This window comes from Rhinopithecus bieti, unplaced genomic scaffold, assembly GCF_001698545.2.
Source record: "Rhinopithecus bieti isolate Rb0 unplaced genomic scaffold, ASM169854v2 scaffold_13317, whole genome shotgun sequence".
Classification (NCBI taxonomy): domain Eukaryota; kingdom Metazoa; phylum Chordata; class Mammalia; order Primates; family Cercopithecidae; genus Rhinopithecus; species Rhinopithecus bieti.
In genome coordinates, this window is record NW_016807516.1 from 782,508 (window position 1) to 802,999 (window position 20,492).

Consider the following 20,492-nt stretch of genomic DNA (forward strand, 5'->3'; position numbering starts at 1 on the left):
CCAGCCTGGGTCACAAGACTGAAATTCCGTTCAAAAAAAAAAAAAGGGCCGGGGCGCGTGCTCAAGCCGTAATCCCAGCACTTTGGAGGCCAAGACGGGCGGATCACGAGGTCAGGAGATTGAGACCATCCTGGCCTAACACGGTGAAACCGTCTCTACTAAAAAGACAAAACTAGCTGGGCGAGGTGGCGGGCGCCCTGTAGTCCCAGCTACTCGGGAGGCTGAGGCAGGAGAATGGCGTGAACCCGGGAGGTGGAGCTTGCAGTGAGCTGAGAAAAAAAGAAAAAAGTCATCTGTTTAGATGTAAGCCATTCCAGGGGATAGGCGTAAGGAGACCCTGCAACCCCGTGGGAATACATTTAAAATTTTCTAGGAGGAGCAGTCTTCCCAGGAAATGGGATACCGAGGTTCCTAACTTGACCTCGCAATGTAGGGATGCCCTGTGGACTGGGACCCCATGTGGCTTAGGCGAAAGCTCCTGAGGTGCAGGAGCAGATGGGGAAGGCAGTGGGAGTCCTCTGGAGCACAGAGTCCTGCCCCACTCCGGAGGATGGAAAGGCAGATGGAATACCATGTGGTTCTTATCTCATTTCATGAAATAGCATCTATGAGGCTGGCACCGATCTCCCCATTTTACAGGGGTAGAGGCAGGAGTGGCAGAACAGGGCTTTGAAACTACTCATTCATTTATTTAATGTGCAACAGGCCCTAGCCTGGGCCAAACATGGAATCAGTGGTCAAGAGAGCTCTCACCCAGCCTAGGCAGCTTAGAGGGACGTGTGGCTTTCTGAAGGTTGAGTGTGGGATGTCTCTCCGCCTTCCTGCTTCTACCCACCCATGCCCCATCCCCTTGACTGCGGCTTCAGTCCCTTTTTCTGGCTCCACACTTGTCTTCCATCTTGACCTTCACTAGACTTGGACTCTCCCATCCACAGCCCTTTTCCTGCTTTCTTGCACCCATGCTTGTGAGCTGGAATCACTGTACGGTGGCTCCTCCTGCTGCCTAGCCTCCATCTCCTCGCCTCAGCCTAATGAGATCTGGCCACACTCCTGCAGGCTGCTGGCTGGGGCTGGGAGAGGGGTGCCTGAAGTTAGCCGGAGGCACAGACGCAGCTCCCTTGAGGGGCTTCTGTTACGGAAGTGTTCTGAGAGGAGCAGGCAGCTGGTTGTGCAGCTCTAGGCTCAGGAGAGAGGTGTGGGTGGGCAGGAGAGATCTGGGTGTCTACACAGATGCCAGATGAGTGGCTACTGTCACCCAGGGAGGGAAGGAGGGATGAGCAAAGAGCCGACAGCAGCCCTGGGGACCATGGACCTTTCTTTTAAAGACAGGATCTCATCCTGTCACCCAGGCTGGAGTACAGTGGAACAATCACTGCAGTCCTCGACCTCCCCAGGCTCAGGTGATCATCCCACCTTGGCCTCCCGAGGAGCTGGGAACACAGGCATGTCTGGTTCATTTTTTATTTTTTGTAGAGATGGGGTTTTGGCATGTTGCCCATGCTGGTCTCAAACTCCTGAGCTCAAGAGATCTGGTCGCCTTGGCCTTTCCTTAAGTGTTGGAATTACAGGCGTTAGCCACAGCGCCCTGCTGACCATGAGCATTTGAGTGAAGTGAAGCCAGGCACAGTGGCTCACACCTATCATCCCAGCGCTTTGGGAGGCTGAAGTGGGAGGATTACTTGAGCTCTGGAGTTCGAAACCAGCTTGGACAACACAGTAAGATCTCATTTCAGTTATTTAAAAAAGAAAAAATAATGGCTGGGCATAATGGCTCATGCCTGTAATCCCAGCACTTTGGGAGGCTGAGTCAGGAGGAAGGCTTGAGGCTAGCAGATCGAGACCACACAGACTATGTAACATGCCAAAACCCTGTCTCTATAAAAACTACAAAAATTAGCCGGGTGTAGTGACACGAGCCTGTATTTCTATGTACTCAGGAGGCAGAGATAGGAGGATCGATTGAGCCTGGGAGGTAGAGGCAGCAGGGAGCAGTGATCATGCCACTGCACTCTAGCCTGGGCGACAGAGTGAGCCCGGCTCAAAAAAAAGAGTGGAGGGGCCATAGACTCACAGGATAATCAGGCCCACCTGATTATGAGGCCCTCCTCACGAAGTGAAAGTGGTAAGGACCTGTTAGGGTGGTGACTTGTGGCCCACGGGGGTTGTGGGGGCAGCAACAGGGGTGTGTCTTAGCCAAGTGGTTCACTGTTACCCACTCACTCAGCATTCGTGTCTGGAGGGTCCACTCTGTGCCAGGCCCGGGCTGGAGCTGAAATGGCCTGGTCTGCAAGGAGCTCCCAGTCTGGTACACACAGGGACAGTCATCCAGCGACACAGGAAGATGTAGGAGAAACCTGTGGCAATGTGTGGAGCCACAGGGGGGTTTCTGAACCTGGCCAGCACAGGGTGGGGAATGCTCTCTGGAAGTGACTTCCTTCCCAGGGCCTCAGTTATGGCCTCTGCACGGTGGTCCTTTCCACTCTGATCCTCTGAGGCCTCCAGGGTTCCCTAGGAACTGTTAGTGAACAAGAACACATTCCAATAATCTGGGAAATGGCCACTTACCAGGCATGGCCTGGGCCAAGCACTGCACTGCACTGCACTGGGAGCAATGGTACCCTTAGCTCCCCTCTGTTCCAGGTTGGTGCCCTTCCCCCGTGCCATACCCAGGAAGCAGGGAGAGGACGAAGAGCTGGGCAGGACAGGGTGGGAAATGCTGAGAGCAGCTCTGGCTTCTTTCAGGGCTGGGTTAGATGGCACCAAATGAAAGGAGCAGCAGCAAGGGGCAGCAGGTGACAGAAGTCAGGCTGCGCCAGGTACAGGAGTGATGAAATGGATTATTTCAAGTTGAACAATTAATAGTGAACAAGGCCAAAACTGGTGGCTGGTGGCTGCAGGAAAGAAGTTTACAGAGGGACTTAAATGTCTCTGGCTTTGGGGAAGGGGGTAACTGTCTGTTTCTGGGCTCAGAGGGACCCTGTGGGAGGAAACGTGCCAAGTGGTAGAATACAACAGGCTCTGCAGTCAGAATGTGAACAAAAACAGGCCAGGGTCTTGGTTGTCTTTAAAAGCAGGGATAAGGATGCCACACGGCTCTCCAGAGACTTAAGAGGGTAAAGTGCTAGGTATGTTAAAGGCTAGTAAAATGACACCCCAGGAAGCTTCGTTCCCCAAGACCTGCAGATCCAGCTGACAGTGCAGGCCTGATCTCAGCAGGTGTCAAATTCCAGGCAGGGAAGGCCTGGCCAAAAAAGTCCTGGGCCTGGCTGAGCAGCAGCGGGCTATATTGGGGGATTCAAATAGTGTTTCTGGCTGGCACCATTCATGGACATGGTCCAGCTCCACCCTCAGGCACACCCTTATTTATTCTGTGACCTCTTGGGACCCCAGGTTTGCCTCTTCAAAACATGGATCGTAACACTCCCAGGGGGCTCCAGGATGACTCCCACATGTAAGTGATGCACCCACACGTTAGTCCCTGTCCCCTCACCAGACACCCAAGAGCGCCCTCTGCAGGCCCCGACTGTCTGGAGTCTGGCTTTCTCGTTGATTATACCTCATCTCCTTCCCTCTAGGGAGGCAGGAACACCTCTATGTACCTCTTTTGGAGAGGCTGGGAATGGGGAGAGAGATCAGAAGCCCCAGGACCTGGGCCCCAGCCAGCCCTCCCATCTCCAAGAGCACAGGCCCCTGGCACTGCCCGCTCCCAGGAAGGAAGAAACCCACACAACTAACCAGTGTCTGAGAGCATTTTTATTAAGGGCAGCAGAACGGGATCGCAGCATCTTAGAAAGCCTATTCTCTGCCGTGGTGGGGAGTAGGGAGCAGAGGGAAGGACCCGGCACACTTCAAGAAACCAGGCGGGTGTGAATTCCTGAGTGAGCTAGGGGCAGCAGTGGGTGGCTGCTCCACAGCTCGCCCCTCCTCCAGAGGACCCAGCTTTTTGGTTTTGGAGCAGCCAAGGCTGTTCGCCAGCTTGCTCAGAGCCTACCCTGAGGGCATGGCTGGTAGGAGCAAGTCACCCAGGCCCGAAGGAGAGACACCCACTGGCTCGAAAGCCAGGCCTCTGCTGACGGGGCCAACCCTGGGGTGCCAGTGCCAGGGCTGAGAGTCCCTGAGGGGCTGCTGGCACACAGGTATCCTCCCGTGCTGAGCAGAGCGCAGTGAGGGGGTGACAGGCAGGCAGAGCTACGTTGGCAGAAATATGAAGCAATGGGACAGTTTCCAAGAATGGCAACATTTCTGGATCCAGAGAAGCAACAAGAACAAATGGTGGCTTGTTTGGATAGTTTCTGACAGAATTTGGCATTTTATTACAAATTGGAGTGTGAGTGAAATAAAAATCATCATCATTTTTCTGCTAATGAAGAGACAGATATGGAAACGCCAGCCCAGTGCCCTTGCCATCCTGGGCACATGAGTCTCCAGAAACCTGCCTTGGCGTACCTAGGACAAAAGAAGCTGAGTTCATGTACACACCACAGGGGCCACGCGCCTGAATGATGTTAGGCTGCCTAACCTGCCCATCACTCCCCACTTCTGCACAGATCAGACCCCGGAAAGATCTAGAATTAAAATTAAAACAAAAAGCAAAGTTTAAGTCATCTTCTCCACAGGATCTAGTCCCCCTAAGAGCCAAGAAGGGAAGCCGCCAGTGGCAGAAGCGGGGTTGGTGACACACGGCATTTGGATCGTTGGCTTCCTTGGGGTGTCAGAGCGACACGGATTCTCTACTAGTTCGGAGACAATCCCATTTGCCTTGAAAAGACATTAATATTCAAATCTTTACAAGTTTATCTGATGATAAATTCTAAGGTCAATTTTTATTTCTACAAAAAAAGGCAGTCAAAACAATATAAAACACATTGAAAGGATATTACTGAGTGAGCTTCAAGTGGAGCTTGACTCTGCAAAGGCTGTGAGTCCAAAGGGAGAGGAAGTCCGTCTTGTTCCCGGGCTGGGCCAGCTGCTCTGGAGGAAGGGGTCAGCAGGGGCCCAGGAGACCCCAGACTGGTGCTTTAAATAGCCGAGTCCTGCTAATTCCAATCCTACAAAGGGTCAAAGTGTGCCGAGGGAGGGCTGTGGCGGGGCTGCTGCACAGAGGAAGTGGAGAGCAAGCTCCGTGGCACATTCAGATGAAACTTGGTGATAGATGAGCTGGGAATTTCAAACGGACATTCTGGCTGTAGCTTTGCCTGCAAGGACCAGCAGATCTTCTACAATGGCTGCAGGAAGAAGTGCCAACCTGGGACATCAGAAGCCTTTCTGGCGAGATTCATCACACACAGTGTGCACAGCATCCTCCTGACTAGCAGGCCCCCCATTTCGGGGCCACCACAGACCTGTGATTATAGGGTTTGTCTGCGCAAGCCAGGCCAGAGGTCAGTTACACACACTGACATCAGGGCTTGCCCAATTAACTGATGTTACTGTGGTAACATCAGCTGGAGATTCGCACAAGAACTGAGGAGAAGGACTGGAGGAGGGGTGTGGCTGTTTGTTTTTAAATTTTTTAAAAGGATGTTATAAACTGGAGTCAGGAGAATTTAAACCAACTCCCACACTGGGCAACAGTCGCACACGCGCTAAGAAAAGCCACCAGGACCACCAGGGCAGTCTCTTCTCCTTTGCGGAGGCAGGCTCCGGGTCTGGGGAAGTAAGTGAAAAATAAACTCGGTGCCAGAGAGTGGGAGTGGCAAGGGTAGGGAAGAAAGGGAACCACAACCTTTTTTTTCCTTCTTTTTAAACATTATGGGCTAAATGCAACTTGAAGATTTTGGATAAAATTGGACAAGAAAAGAAACACCATTCTTTTGGAATAGATTGAAGCAGTGATTTTTAAAACAAAGAGAGCAGAACTAGAACATCTTAAATTTTTAATCCTTTCTTTACAGGTTACCTAGACCACTTTTGATTAAGAAAACTGTAGAAAGTTAGTAACTGCCACAAGCGAACGCCAGGCGGTGGCACGTGTCAATTTCCACAGAGTCCTGCTTTGCGGGGTGTCTGAATGCACTGCACGGGGCCTCTGCTCACACTTGCTGGAACCAATCGTGGCAGATTTTAGTCCACAGGTCGCTTTTCCCCATATTTCTTTGTAAACTCTTCAGCATTCTTACAGAATTTTTTACGGTCCTTAGAGTATTCTTCAGCTAGGTCAGCCCGAAGCGGGTGCTCGGGTTGGGGGTCATTCACCAGTGCTATGAGGGACTGGATTACTGCCAAGAGAAGGACAAGGCATGGGGGGTTAACACAGTCTCAGAAATGGCACAGGCAAGAGGCAGCTAATCCCGGGAACAAAACTCTGGCTTTACCACTGGTTTATCGCTAATGTGCTTTTAAGCCAAAGCAGCCTATCTATCCAAAATTCTGACCACCAGAAAACTCATATTTCCTCTGTGATTAGGAGAACAAAAAAAAAAAAAAGATTAGGAGACATTGATGGACAACAAATAGCTAACACTACGGTGCATAATTGTTCACAGTGATGTGCTTCCACCTCCAGGAAGCCTTCCTGACCTGACACCTGGTGAGGTCTTAGCCCTCAGTTATTCCCAGCCCTTTTATCTTGGCAGGGCGTTGGGGAGGAGGGACAGGGTCTCATTCTGTCACCCAGGCTGGAGTGCAGTGGCACCATCTTGGCTCACTGCAGCGTCAACCTCCTGGGTTGACCTCAAGCAATCCTCCAGCCTCAGTCCCCCGAGTAGCTGGTACTACAGTCGCGCACTACCATGCCTGGCTAATCCAGTCCTCTTGTGTGCTCTGGAGATAGGAGGCCTAGCATTGAATTGCTCACTATCACACATGCACACAGGGTCACTTTCTTCGGGGCAGGACCGAGTAGAACTTCCCTGCATCAGCCCAGCACCCAGCACCATGCTCGGCTCAGGGAAGTTTTGGTTAATGTGACTGACTGGACACTAGAAAGAAGGGTATGTGGCAGCACTGTACTTATCAATGCGCAACGACCCAACTCTGGAAGACCCTTAGGAGTTTCTGCACCCTCCAGAAAGGATCATTGGGGCCAGCCAATGGGAAGCTGACAACCGCCATCGCATCACACTGTCAAGACCACAGGCAGATGTCACACTGATGGCTCTGATGGGTGCCACAGTACTCCCCCTAGGTGCCATAGCCCAGATGTGCCCCAGGGTGGAAGGATAGTGGGGAATCAGAAGCAGCTGCTACCCACACCTCCTCACATACTTTGCCACAGCTGACCCCAACCCTGTCAGGATCAGCACCCTCAGAATGTTTCTTCCCATTGTAAAATGGTGCCCCTCTTCTCCGAACTGCTGATGCCACAATTCCCTTATTGAGGGCTCATATCGTTCACTCAGCATTACAAGAAATGGATTAAAATGCTGATGCTAGCCAGGCAGATCATCTGAGGTTAGGAGCTCAAGACCAGCCTGGCCAACTGAAACTCCGTCTCTACTAAAAATACAAAAAATTAGCCAGGCATGGTGGCCCATGTCTATAGTCCCTGATACTCGGGAGGCTGAGGCAGGAGAATCGTCTGAACCCAGGAGATCGCGGTTGCAGTGAGCCGAGATCGTGCCACTGCACTCTAGCTTGGGTGACAGAGCAAGACTCTATCTCAAAAATAAATAAATAATAAATAAATAAATAAAACAAAATGCTGATGCTGGCTGAGTTATATGCAAAGACACAATCATTCAACAGCACACAGTGAGGGCCACAGCACAAAGTACTCCTGGCCTGGTGTCCAAAGCCCACCTGCCTAACCTCTGCTTCTTACCATGCAGAGAAGGGGAAAGAGAGGGCTCCTGTGACCACAGCGGGTAGAGATGAAGCAGTGGGGCAGAGGTGAGGAGGGCATGGCACATGCAAGGCTGACAGGTTCCACGTTTGTTGGGGCTAGGGGATGGTTGGGCAAGGAGGGTGGACTGTCAACAGCAAGTGGGGGCAGGGGGCCTGGAAAGCTCTCTGCAGGCCAGGGTGGCCTCTAATTCAGTCTCCAAGCCTCCTCAGGGGTAGATGGTATCACCTCCCGGTACAAGCCACCTGTACCTCTAGAGGCAGCAGGCCCTGGAGGTGTATTTTGATTTAATAAACATTTATTTAATTAATAAACGAAGCCCACCCTTGGCTCACTGGCCACAGTGTATTCAGTGCACACCACCCTTGGTGTGAGACTGCTCCCTTTTCCTGGCTGTTCTTGACTTCAGGGTTGGAAACTGAACCACAGTCACCTAAGAGCACAAACAGGTGGCTCCCTTTCTTTTCCCATGATTAGAAATGGCTCTGTAACAGGAGAATTACCACCGTATTAGCATTTTAGAAACCCTGCTGGGCTAAGGACAGGGTGAGTACTTTGTTAGGGGCACGATCAGGAGTTTTCACCTCACTCTCTGATATGAATACTTGGGCTTTCTACTTCTCACTATCATCACCTTGGTAACTAATGCAGAGGTTGGTGGCTCATACCTATATTCCCAGCACTTTGGGAGGCCAAGGAGGAAGGATCACTTGAGGCCAGGAGTTTGAGACCAGCCTGGGCAACATAGCAAGACCTGGCCTCTACAAAATTAAAAAATAAAATTAGCTGGGCATGGTGGTACATGCCTGTACTCCCAGCTCCTTGGGAGGCTGAGGTGGGATGATTGCTTGAGCCCGCAATATTGAGGCTGTAATGAGCTGTGATTGTGCAACTATACTCAGCCTGAGCAAGAGCGAGACCCTATAGCAAAAAAATAAATAAATAAAAATTAAAAATAAAAGACCTATTTCTCAAAAGATGCCATTTGTCTATTTCATTATTTTCTAAAGTTTTACTTTCACTAATTTGATCAAGTCTTAATTTTTTTTTTTTTTTTAATTGAGAAGCAGAGATGGAGTCTCCCTCTGTCGCCCAGGCTGGAGTGCAGACAATCTCAACTGACTGCTACCTCCCCCTCCCGGGTTCAAGTGATTCTCCTGCCTCAGCCTCCCGAGTAGCTGGGACTACAGGCATCTACCACCATACCTGGCTAATTTTTTTGTATTTTTAGTAAAGATGGGGTTTCACTGTGTTACCCAGGATGGTCTTGATCTGCCTGCCTCGTCCTCCCAAAGCACTGGGATTACAGGCATGAGCCACCATGCCCAGCCTCAAGTCTGAATATTTTTAAATTTACTTAGTAGTACTGGTAAGTATTTCATTCTTTCTCTGTTCCTTTGGGTGCATTTCTGGTTCCTTAGCTAAATTATAATAAACTTCAGCTGAGCTGAACTTGTTTTGCTAGTAAGAACACTGACAGGCCGGGCGCGGTGGCTCAAGCCTGTAATCCCAGCACTTTGGGAGGCCGAGACGGGCGGATCACGAGGTCAGGAGATCGAGACCATCCTGGCTAATACGGTGAAACCCTGTCTCTACTTAAAAATACAAAAAACTAGCCGGGCGACGAGGCGGGCGCCTGTAGTCCCAGCTACTCGGGAGGCTGAGGCAGGAGAATGGCGTAAACCCGGGAGGCGGAGCTTGCAGTGAGCTGAGATCCGGCCACTGCACTCCAGCCTGGGTGGCAGAGCNAAAAGAAAAAAAAGAACACTGACAGGTATGTCCGCTTTACAAACTACAACTGTGGCCCTATATCAACATTTTTCATATACAGCACAGCACATTAAATTATATTTTATAAACCATCCAGCCCTGGGTTCTTGGTCTCTTCCGTAACCCAAATGCTCCTCAGAAGTATTTTTTTTCCTGCAAAATGTAGGGGCTTAAAAACATACAACAGGCTGGGTGCAGCAGCTCACACTTGTAATCCTAGCACTTTGGAAAGCCGAAATGTGATCCACCCACCTCGGCCTCCCAAAGTGCTGGGATTACAGGCGTGACCCACTGTGCCCAGCCTGGAACATTTTCATCACCCCAAAAAGAAAACCCACTCTCAGTGGTCACTTCCTATTCTCCTCCTCCTAGACCCTGACAATCACTGATCTACTTTGTCTCAATGGATCCACCCTAGTCTGAGCATCCCATATACAGCTGAATTTTATCTGTAGTGTTTGTGTTCTATAAACTTGCCATGAACATTGAATTAATGACACTGAATCATTGCTCCTAAGGGAAACAGAGGTTTAGGTTCAAACAAGCTTCTGCTCACATTTTTGCCAACTGATTAATATATAACTTTATGTGTGTTTAAAGACACCTTATTTAATAGGTAATATTGACTCAATAGCACTATAACTCATGCCCAAATGAAGCTTATCTCACACATGTATTTTCTCCAAAAGGCATATCATGACCTTCCTGTGCTCAGGAATGCCAGACAGCACTTCAGCACCACGTTTGGGGCCAAAGCAAAATCACCTACAAAAAGCACAAAATCCAAGAAGTGTGGCATTAGAGAGCCCACTTGCTTCAGTTGAGAGCTGAAATAAGAAGCCAGGGCATTCTTATGCCAGCTGAGGTTGTGTGGTACCACACAACCTCAGCTGGAACACGTGCACGGAGTACTTCAAATTTTTTGCTGCTCTGCACATGCGCATGTCTGTGATAGACCAGAAGTGCTGAGAATATTGATTCTGGGGCTACAAAAAACTTTAGTGAGTAGGCAAATTCACAAACACAGACTCTATGAACAATGAGGCTCAACCACAAATGGAATCATACAATATGTGGCCTTCCATGGATGGTTCTTTCATTTAGCATATTTTCAAGGTTTATGTACCATAAGACAGTACTTCATTGCTTTTTATGGCTAAATAATATTTCATTGTAGAGATACACTACTTTTTTGTTGTTGTTTGGTTTTGTTTTGAGACGGAGTTTGGCTCTTCTTGCCCGGGCTAGAGTGCAGTGGCACAATCTTGGCTCACTGCAACCTCCGCCTCCCAGGTTCAAGCGATTCTCCTGTTTTAGCCTCCCAAGTAGCTAGGATTACAGGCGCTCGCCACCACGCCCAGCTAATTTTTTGTATTTTTAGTAGAGACAGGGTTTCACCATGTTGGCCAGGCTGGTCTTGAACTCCTGACCTCAGGTGATCCGCCCACCTCAGCCTCCCAAAGTGCTGGGATTACAGGCCTGAGCCACCGCTCCCGGCTCACATTTTGTTTATTCACTCACCAACTGATGGACATTTGGGCTCTTTCCACTTCCTGTCCATTGTGAATAATGGTGCTATGAATATCTGTGTACAAGTTTTTACTGAGCATATGTTTTCACTTCTCTTGGGTAGATATAGCTAAGAGTGGAATTGCTGGGTCATATAAGCATCTTTTCATATTACTATTTCTTCCATTATGCTTACTTTTCTGTACTTGTAGATGGCTAAAGTTAGCTAGAGGCTGTGAATTGAGGATGTCAAAGAACTTCAAGGCTGGATCTGGGAGAAGCCATACTTGGGAATGCCGAAGTTTCTAAGGACAAGGGCAGGAGACAAAAATCATGAGCAGGTGCTCTTGGGACAAAGGAAGAGCACTGGAAGATTACAGCAGGAGGGTGGCACAAGTGGCTTTCTCTTTCTTTCCTTTCTTTTCTTTTTTTTTTTTTTGGTACAGACAGGTTTCACTGTGTTGCTCAGGCTGGTCTCAAACTCCTTGGCTCAAGCAATCTGCCTCCATCAGTCTCCCAAAATGCTGGGATTACAGGCATGAGGCACTGTGCCCAGCCTCAAGTGGCACTTTCACTTCCCATATTTAGGAAGCAAATGAAGGAATGGTGAAGCATTTGAAAGGGCCGGGTTTGCAGGACAGTGGCAGCTCAACAGCAGTCAGGAAATAGCACCAGAAAAACAGGGACACCCAACATAGGAAGAATCAGGCAGGTGGGAGAAGGAATGGCATGTCCAGAAGAGCTGCCATTTGGGAAAAGCAGGCCCAAGTGGGTCTGAGGAGGCAGCAAGGGGACTCAGCATCCGTGCCTGCCTGTCCCACCTCTGCCATCATATCTCCCATCCTGCATGCTCCTCCCATCAAGAGCTGAAGTCTATTTTCCCTCTCATTAAATCTGGACTTGCCTGACCAAAAGAATCTGCAGAAGCGACACTGTACCAGTTCTGTGCCTTCACCCTGGAACCCTGACACCACCATGCTATGAAGGGGTTCAATCTAACCTTGTGGAAAATAAGAGAACACAAAGAGAACCAAAGTGCCTTAGCTAATGCCATTTCCACACATGTGCACGATGCCTACCAGCACTTCCCAGCCAAGTTGAGTTCTCAGCTCAATACAGCTGCATGAGTGACCCCAGGAACGAATGGTCAGCTGTAGAACCATGCAGCTGAGCCCAGCCAACCTCCAGAGTAAAAACTAATAAACTGGTGTTACTTTAAGCCACAAAGTTTTGATAGGGGTTATAATGCAGTAATAGATAACAAACATGGGAATGTGGCCATCAAGTGCCAGGAACATTCTTGGTGCATGTGAGGATGAATCAAGGCCATGCCACAAACAATCTACATAGTAATGTTCTAGGAAGGAATCCTCAACTGTCCCAAATTACAAAATAGCAATTCTGGCTCTGTCCATCGTGGCACACAGAAAAGCTCCTGTACCAAAATTTTTACTTTAAAAATCCCAAGTCAACAGGACTTTTACAAAAAAATTAAAAGCTGCCCCTAAGTTATTTGGCTCTTTAGGGGAAAAAAAAAAGCAGCCACAGTCTGAAAAAGCACAGCATTTTGGCAATGCACCTGGAGAGGAAGGTAAAAAGTGAATAATCCTGCCACGGCCTTCTACACAGCAGCCCCATGAGAGGCGGCAAAGCATGTGCATCCATCTCCTGAGAGCCTCCCTGGCCCTAGCCCCACCCTCTCAGTCTACAGGTAAGGGAGGAGTCCCAGAACTCTTTGTGGCCAGAACTTGAGGTGCAGGGCTTTCCTAGGCAGCCTGGCCTAGAAGGACTGCCACTCCCCAGGCATGGTGGTTTAACAGACATGACTCAGCAAGGACTCCAGGAATCATTGAACACTCTTGTTGTTGTTGTTTTTTTTGAGACGGAGTCTCGCTCTGTCGCCCAGGCTGGAGTGCAGTGGCCGGATCTCAGCTCACTGCAAGCTCCGCCTCCCGGGTTTATGCCATTCTCCTGCCTCAGCCTCCCGAGTAGCTGGGACTACAGGCGCCCGCCACCTCGCCCAGCTAGTTTTTTGTATTTTTTAGTAGAGAAGGGGTTTCACCGTGTTAGCTAGGATGGTCTCGATCTCCTGACCTCGTGATCCGCCCGTCTTGGCCTCCCAAAGTGCTGGGATTACAGGCTTGAGCCACCGCGCCCGGCCTCTTGATCAAATGCAGCTATAGGCTTTCAATAGTGCTAGAAATCTGTTAAAACCAGGTCGGCCGGAAGTGGTGGCTCATGCCTGTAATCCCAGCACTTTGGGAGGCTGAGGCCGGATGATCACCTAAGGTCAGGAGTTCAAGACCAGCCTGGCCAACATGATGAAACCCTGTCTGTACTACAAATACAAAAATTAGCCGGGCATGGTGGCGGGCGCCTGTAATCCCAGCTACTTGGGAGCCTCAGGCAGGAGAATCACTTGAACCCAGGAGGCGGAGGTTGCAGTGAGCTGGGATAGCACCACTACACTCCAGCCTAGGTGACACTGTCTCAAAAAAAGACACAGGACACGACACGACACGACAAGACCAGACCAGGCCATGTGCACTGAGAAGAACTGTGTCAAGCTTTTATAAACATCAACTTGTACACAAACAAGGACCAAGCCCACTAGAGACTGTTCTGCCCTGACTGAATGTTTAGCACCCAATCCTTTCTTCTACTCAGTGTGGGAGTCTAATGGGCACCTTTCATGGTGATTATTTCCAACAAGTGAGGCTCGATTTTTCTTGTGAAAGGCTTTCCACGCCACCTTCCAGGGCTTTTCTCAGTCACTGAAACACAGGACCTCCTCAATCCCTGCACAGGTCAAAAGTTCAGCTGAGTTATTCCCACGAGACTGGTGGGACCTCAGCCATACTTTGCGTGCACCTGGCAAGGCAGGAGTTCTCTGCTCTCTGTCGGAGCTGGCATCAGAAGGGACCCATGAGCCCCCACCCCAGAGCAGCACCCCCCAAAGAAACCTTTCACTTGCAGCCTCTCAGGTGCCAGCTTCACCCACTCTAATCTAAACAGACTTTAGATTAAAAGAAAGCTACCACAATATGAGATGAGGGCTTCTGAAGAAAGTCTGGAATTAAATGAAAACTAGACACAGTCCATAACAAACTCTAGTCACTTCTAGGGGACAAAAGTGAGGACAACCACAATACTGACTCAAATACTCTTCCCAGAAGAATAAGCATGTGTATGTTCACACAGCCACACACAGACACATGCACCACGCACAGCCACATCCAACTCCAGGGAATCCCAGGCCCACTAAAGCCAACCATGTGCCTTCATCTGGGAATACTGCCCTTACATCTGCCTCTGTCCCTCCGCTCACATCACCCCTTGAGCCACTAGGCTCTAGCTCACCCCCTTCCTATAGCCTGGAAGGCCCTCTCCAACCTCCTTTCCTCCTTGGAGTCTGAGTTCAGGCACTAACTACTGCGTGATGCCACCTTAAATCCCACTCTCCCTTCCCCTTGTAGGCAGCCCCACAGTCCTTCATCCCTTCCAGAAACCACGGCCTGAACCCCTCTGCACCGGCAGCAAGCCACTGGGCTTGTCTGTCCATATGTGTTCCCACTGTGGACAGCAGCCCAGGGTTGAGCACTGGAAGGGCCTCCTCAATCCCTGTACAGGTCAAAAGTTCAGCTGAGATGAGCCATTCCCACAAGGCCTGACAGGACTTCAGCTACATTTTGCGTGTACCTGGTAAGGTAGGAAAGATTCTCTGGATTCTGTCTGATCTGGTATCAGAAACCCCCACCCCAGAGCAGCACCCCCAAAGACCGCCTCCGAGGAAGACACAGGCACATGTCTTACCTTGGTCGGTTTTGGTTGCTGGCTTCCAGTTTTCAGCGCTAATTACTGGCAGACAGACCTGCCCCTTTTCGTCGATGTTCGGGTGATAGATCTTTGTTTTAAATGTGATCTTCGGTGGTTTGAATGGGTACTCTGCTGGAAAGTTGATTTCGATTCTGAAGGCCCCCTTATCATATGGAGGGTTGTCCTGGAAGGAATGAGAGATCAAAATGAACACACCATGGTTCATAAACCTATGGCCAAGACAGGAATGTTTCAATTGTTTATCTGAAAAATCAATTTATTTCAAGGGATTCAAGTATCAACTGAAACCCTGCCACCTTCAGGACAACCCAGCCACCCATTAGTATTTCTAGAGCAAGGTATCTGCTAAACTGAGAAAAGGTTTGAGATTGATGTCCTGGTCTCTTTAGATTTTTTTTAAAAAACAGACTTTACTTTTTAGAACACCTTTCGGTATACAGCAAAACTGAGAGGAAAGGACAGAGTTCCTATATACCCCCTGCCCCTAAATACACACAGCCTTCCCCACTATCAGCATCTCTCGCCAGAGGGGCAAATTTGTTACCATCAATGAACCTTTTACCTTAACACATCACGACCTCTCAGATTCCCTAGTTTATGTTAGGGCTCACACTTGGTGTTGCATATTCTATAGGTTTTATGTGGTTATCAGACAAGCTGGAATCATGCAATATGTAGCTGCTATGTCTGAATGTATCTCCCCAAAAATCTTATGTTGAAATCTAATCACCAATGTGATGGTATTAGGAGTTGGGGCCATTGGGAAGTGATTAGGTGATGATGGGATTGGTGTCCTTATCAAAGAGGACCCCGAGAACTGCCTTGCCCTTTCCATCATACAAAGACACAGTGAGAAGGCACCATCTATAAACCACAAAGCAGGCCCTCAGTTGCCACTGAATCTGCTGGAGCCTCGATCTTCAGACTTCCCAGCCTCAATAACTGAGAAATAAATTTGTTGTTAGAAGCTCTCTGTTCTTTTTATTTATTTATTTTGAGAGTCTGTTGCCCAGGCTGGAGTGCAGTGGCACAATCTCGGCTCACCACAACCTCCACCTCCTGGGTTCAAGCAATTCTCCTGCCTCAGCCTTCCAAGTCGCTGGGATTACAGGCACCCACCTCAATGCCCAGCTAATTTTTGTATCTTTAGTAGAGATGGGGTTTCACCATGTTGGCCAGGTTGGTCTTCAACTTCTGACCTCAAGTGATTTGCCAGCCTCGGACTCCCAAAGTGCAGGGTTTATAGGCATGAGCCACTGTGCCCAGCTGTTACTTGTTTTTCTCCCCTTCATATTTACTTACTTATTTATTTTTAACAGGGTCTTGCTCTGTTGCCCACTGGAGTATAGTGGCATGATCTTGGCTCATTGCAACCTTGACTTCACAGGCTCAAGCAATCCTCCCACCTCAACCTCCCAAGTAGCTGAGACTACAGATAGGCACCACCACGCCCAGCTAATTTTTTGTACTTTTGTAGAGACTGGGTTTTGCTATGTTGTTCAAGCTGGTCTCAAACTCCTGGGCTCAAGAGATCTGCCTGTCTCGGCCTCCCAAAGTGCTAGGATTACAGGTGTGAGCCACTGCACCCAGTCTCATTTCTTCTTAGTGTAATATCATTTGTCTAGATGTACAATTTATCCATTAACCCACTGAAGGACATCTGGGTTGCTTTCAAACCTTAGCAATTAATGAACAAAGCTGTTATAAGCATCTGTGTGCAGGTTCTATGTGGATACAAGTTTTCAATTCATTTGGCTAAATACTAAGGAATGTAATTGCAAGATTGAATGATAAGAGGTATGTTTAGTTTTTGTAAGAAACTGCCAAACTGGGCCAGGAGCAGTGACTCCTGTCTGTAATCCAAGCACTTTGGGAGGCCAGGGAGGGAGGATCACTTGAGGTCAGGAGTTCAAGACCAGTTTGTGCAACATAACAAGACCCCATCTCTACAAAAAATAAAATAAAAATAAAACATATTAGCCTGGGCCAGGCTCAGTGGCTCACATCTGTAATCCCAGCACTTTGGGAGGCTAAGCTGGGTAGATCACTTGAGGTCAGTAGTTCAAGACCAGAATGGCCAACATGGTGAAACCCTGTCTCTACTAAAAATACAAAAAAATTAGCAGACCGCAGTGGTGCCCGCCTGTAGTCCAGCTACTTAAGAGGCTGAGGTAGGAGAATCGTTGAAACCCTGGAGGCAGAGGTTGCAGTGAACTGAGATTGCGCCACTACACTCCAGCCTGGGTGACAGAGCGAGATTCCACCTCAAAAAATAATAATAAAATAAATACATTAGCCTGGCATGGTGGCATGTGCCTGTAGTCTCAGCTACTTGAGAGGTTAAGAAGGGTGGACTTCTTAGGCCCAGGAGTTTGAGAATGCAGTGAGCTGTGATCACGCTTCTGCACTCCATTTTGGGCAAGAGTGAGACTCAATTTCTTTGTTAAAAAGATTTTATGAATAAATAAATGAAAGAAACTGCCTAACTTGTCTTCCAAAGTGGCTACACCATTTTGCATTCCCACCAGCAAAGAGCGAGAGTTCCTGCTGCTCTACATCCTCAGCAGCATTTGGCAGTGTTCTGGATTTTGGTCATTGTAAGAGGTGCACAGTATTATTTATTGTTGTTTTCTTATTACAGATTTTTCAGTGTTCTTTGTCCTTTCGACAGTCCTTTATCAGATAATGTTTTTGCAAATATCTCTTGATCTTCTCTGAAGATACAAGTAGAGTTGTACCAGAGGTAAGTTACAACCCAACCAGAATATAATGTGAGAGTCCAAATAATGGCCTTGATGCCAAGTCCTGGCCAGTTCAATTTTCCCAGGGTGGAAGCAGTAGTCAGCTCAATGGCTGGACCCTGGGGACCTGAGCTGATCACTCCACGGGTGATCACCAGGCAGGGCCAGCACCATGCTCCTTGCCCCTGGAACCACCGGAAAACTACCTTTGGGGCCTGGACACTCTCATGTCCAGGAGCCTGAGAGATGACCCAGCAAAGAACCTTCTGGCCTCTCCCCAACCCTACCTATCTCCAGAGCTGAGGAAGCCCTTCCCATTGTACTCCCTTTTCCCTCACCCAGGTCTGCCATGGCACACCTAACCCAAAGAAAGCCAAGCTTCACAAGAGGGCCCAAGAACAATCTTTTTTTTTTTTTTTTTTTTTTTTTTTTAAGATGGAGTCTTGCTCTGTCGCCCAGGCTGGAGTGCAGTGGCGCGATCTCAGCTCACTGCAACCTCCACCTCCCTGGTTCATGCAATTCTCCCGCCTCAGCCTCCTAAGTAGCTGGGATTATAGGTACCCACTATCCTGCCCGACTAATTTTTTTTATTTTTATTTTTAGTAGAGATGGGATTTCACCATGCTGGCCAGCCTGGTCTTGAACTCCTGACCTCAGGTGATCCACCCACCTTGGCCTCCCAAAGTGTTGGGATTACAGGAGTGAATTTACTGCACCTGGCCCGAAGAACAATCTTGACAGCCCTACACCCCAGCCCCATGTCTTCAAGCCCTGGCCTAAGTAGGCACTCCAGTAAACAGAGCTCCTCTGCTGGGGAGCAAGGCTGGTTGCACCAGTTCTCCATATTCTCCTACCTTCAAGCCCTACCCTGGGAGGGAAGGCATGGAGCAAGAGCCTTAAAGGATGGATAAGATGACGTAAGGCTGAGGAGCGGGACAGACCTCCCAAGCAGAGAAGACTAAAGCCTAGATAGCAGGGACTAGGAAGGAATAGCATAGAGTAAGACAGGAGGCTGCGGGCAGACAGTGGGGCCCCAGGGCTACTGAAGCCACGCATCCAGGTCTGAACCACCCCCGAGCAGCTGAAACCACTGTTAGCTTATCCATCTGTGGGGAGTCACCCAGGCTGGAGTGCAGAGGTGAAATCAAAGTTCACTGCAGTCTTGACTTGCCAGGCTCTAGCAATCCTCCCACCTCGGCCTCCCAAGTAGCTGGGACTACAGGCATATGCCACCACACTCAGCTAATTTTTTATTTCTTGTAGTGATGGAGTCTCACTATGTTGTCCAGGCTGGCCTCAAACTCCTGAGCTCAAGTGATCCTCCCGCCTCAGCCTCCCAAAGTGCTGGAGTGCTGCGATTATAGGAATGATGCACCATGCCCAGCCAGTTTTTAGTTTTCAAGAGGAGAATTAAATGGTAGTGGTGGTGGGGGGCGGGGAATAAGTAAACATCATTGTCATTTACACTGCTTGAGCCATGTAAAAATAGCTTTCCCTAGCTGGGTGTGGTGGCACACCTGTAGCACAAACTACTTAGGAGGCTGAGCCAGGAGAATCACTTGAACCTGGGAGGCAGAGGTTGCAGTGAGCCAAGATTGTGCCACTGCACTCCAGCCTGGGCAACAGAGTAAGACCCTGAGACAGACAGACAAGCAGACACAGACACAGACACACACACACATGCTTTCCTGCATGAATTTTGGTTGGTGAAATCTGCTAAAGGTCTTCACTGATTGTCCAGGACTGACCAACCTCCCTTGTTCCCCACTGTGGGCCAGGTCCTGTCCAAGGAGCTGGGGTCAAGCATGAACGAGGCCATCTGGCCCCAAGTTAGCAGGTCTAGCCTCAGGCTCTGCCTCTTCCTAGCTTAAAAGAGTCTGAGAATGTTCCTGTATATCTGTAAAATGGGAGTAGCAGCAGCCTGCACCCAGAGTTCATGATGAGAGATAAGGACTATAAAGTCCTACATGCCTCACACATGGGCAAAGCTCTAGAGAAGCAGATTTGGCTGGGTGTAGTGGCTCATGCCTGTAATCCCGACACTTTGGGAGGCTGAGGCAGGAGGATCACAAGAGCCCAGGAGGTTGAGGCTGCAGTGAGCCATGATCGCACCTCTACACTCTAGCCTGGGTGACACAATGAGACCCTGTCTCAAAAAAGCCAAACAGACTGGGCGCAGTGACTCAGGTCTGTAATCCCAGCACCCTGGGAGGCTGAGGTGGGCAGATCACTTGAGGCCGGAAGTTTGAGATAAGCCTGGCCAACATGTGAAACCCCGTCTCTATTAAAAATACAAAAATTAGCTAGGCGTGGTGGTGCATGCCTGTAATCCCAGCTACTTGGGAGGCTGAGGCAGAAGAATCACTTGAACCTGGGAGGTGGAGGTTGTGGTGAGCTGAGATTGCGCCATTGCACTCCAGTCTGGGCAACAAAAGTGAAAATCCATCTCAAAAAAAGAAAAAAAAAAAGAAAAAAAAAAAGAAACCCCATCTCTACTAAAAAAAAGGCTGAGGCGGGTGGATCCTGAGGTCAGGAGATCGAGACCATCCTGGCTAACACGGTGAAACCCCGTCTCTACTAAAAATACAAAAAATTAGCCGGGAGTGGTGGCACACACCTGTAATCCCATCTACTCGGGAGGCTGAGGCATGAGAACTGGTTGAACCCAGGAGGCACCAGCTGCAGTGAGCCAAGATTGCACCACTGCACTCCTGCCTAGGCGACACAGCAAGGCGTTGTCTCAAACAAAACCAAAAAAAGAAACAAAACAAAAACAAATCCTTTTGTAAAGACAGGATCTCACTTTGTTGCTAAATTTTTTTTTTTTTTTTTTGAGGTGGAGTCTCGCTGTC

At 49.1% G+C, this 20,492-nt stretch overlaps 1 protein-coding gene across 4 annotated transcripts in view; it reads right to left on the bottom strand.

The window, feature by feature from the left end:
• Positions 1 to 3,735: 3,735 nt before the first annotated feature.
• The window catches only part of UBE2L3 (ubiquitin conjugating enzyme E2 L3), a 72,364-nt gene continuing 55,607 nt past the window's right edge, over positions 3,736 to 20,492 (bottom strand). For all 4 annotated transcript variants that reach the window (XM_017882566.1, XM_017882563.1, XM_017882565.1 and 1 more), the window contains 2 exons: positions 14,876 to 15,062; positions 3,736 to 6,218 (listed from right to left, as the gene is read on the bottom strand). In XM_017882566.1, coding sequence (XP_017738055.1) covers positions 6,064 to 6,218; positions 14,876 to 15,062 — 342 coding nt within the window. In that variant the 3' untranslated portion in view covers positions 3,736 to 6,063. The remainder of the gene's footprint in view (positions 6,219 to 14,875; positions 15,063 to 20,492) is intronic.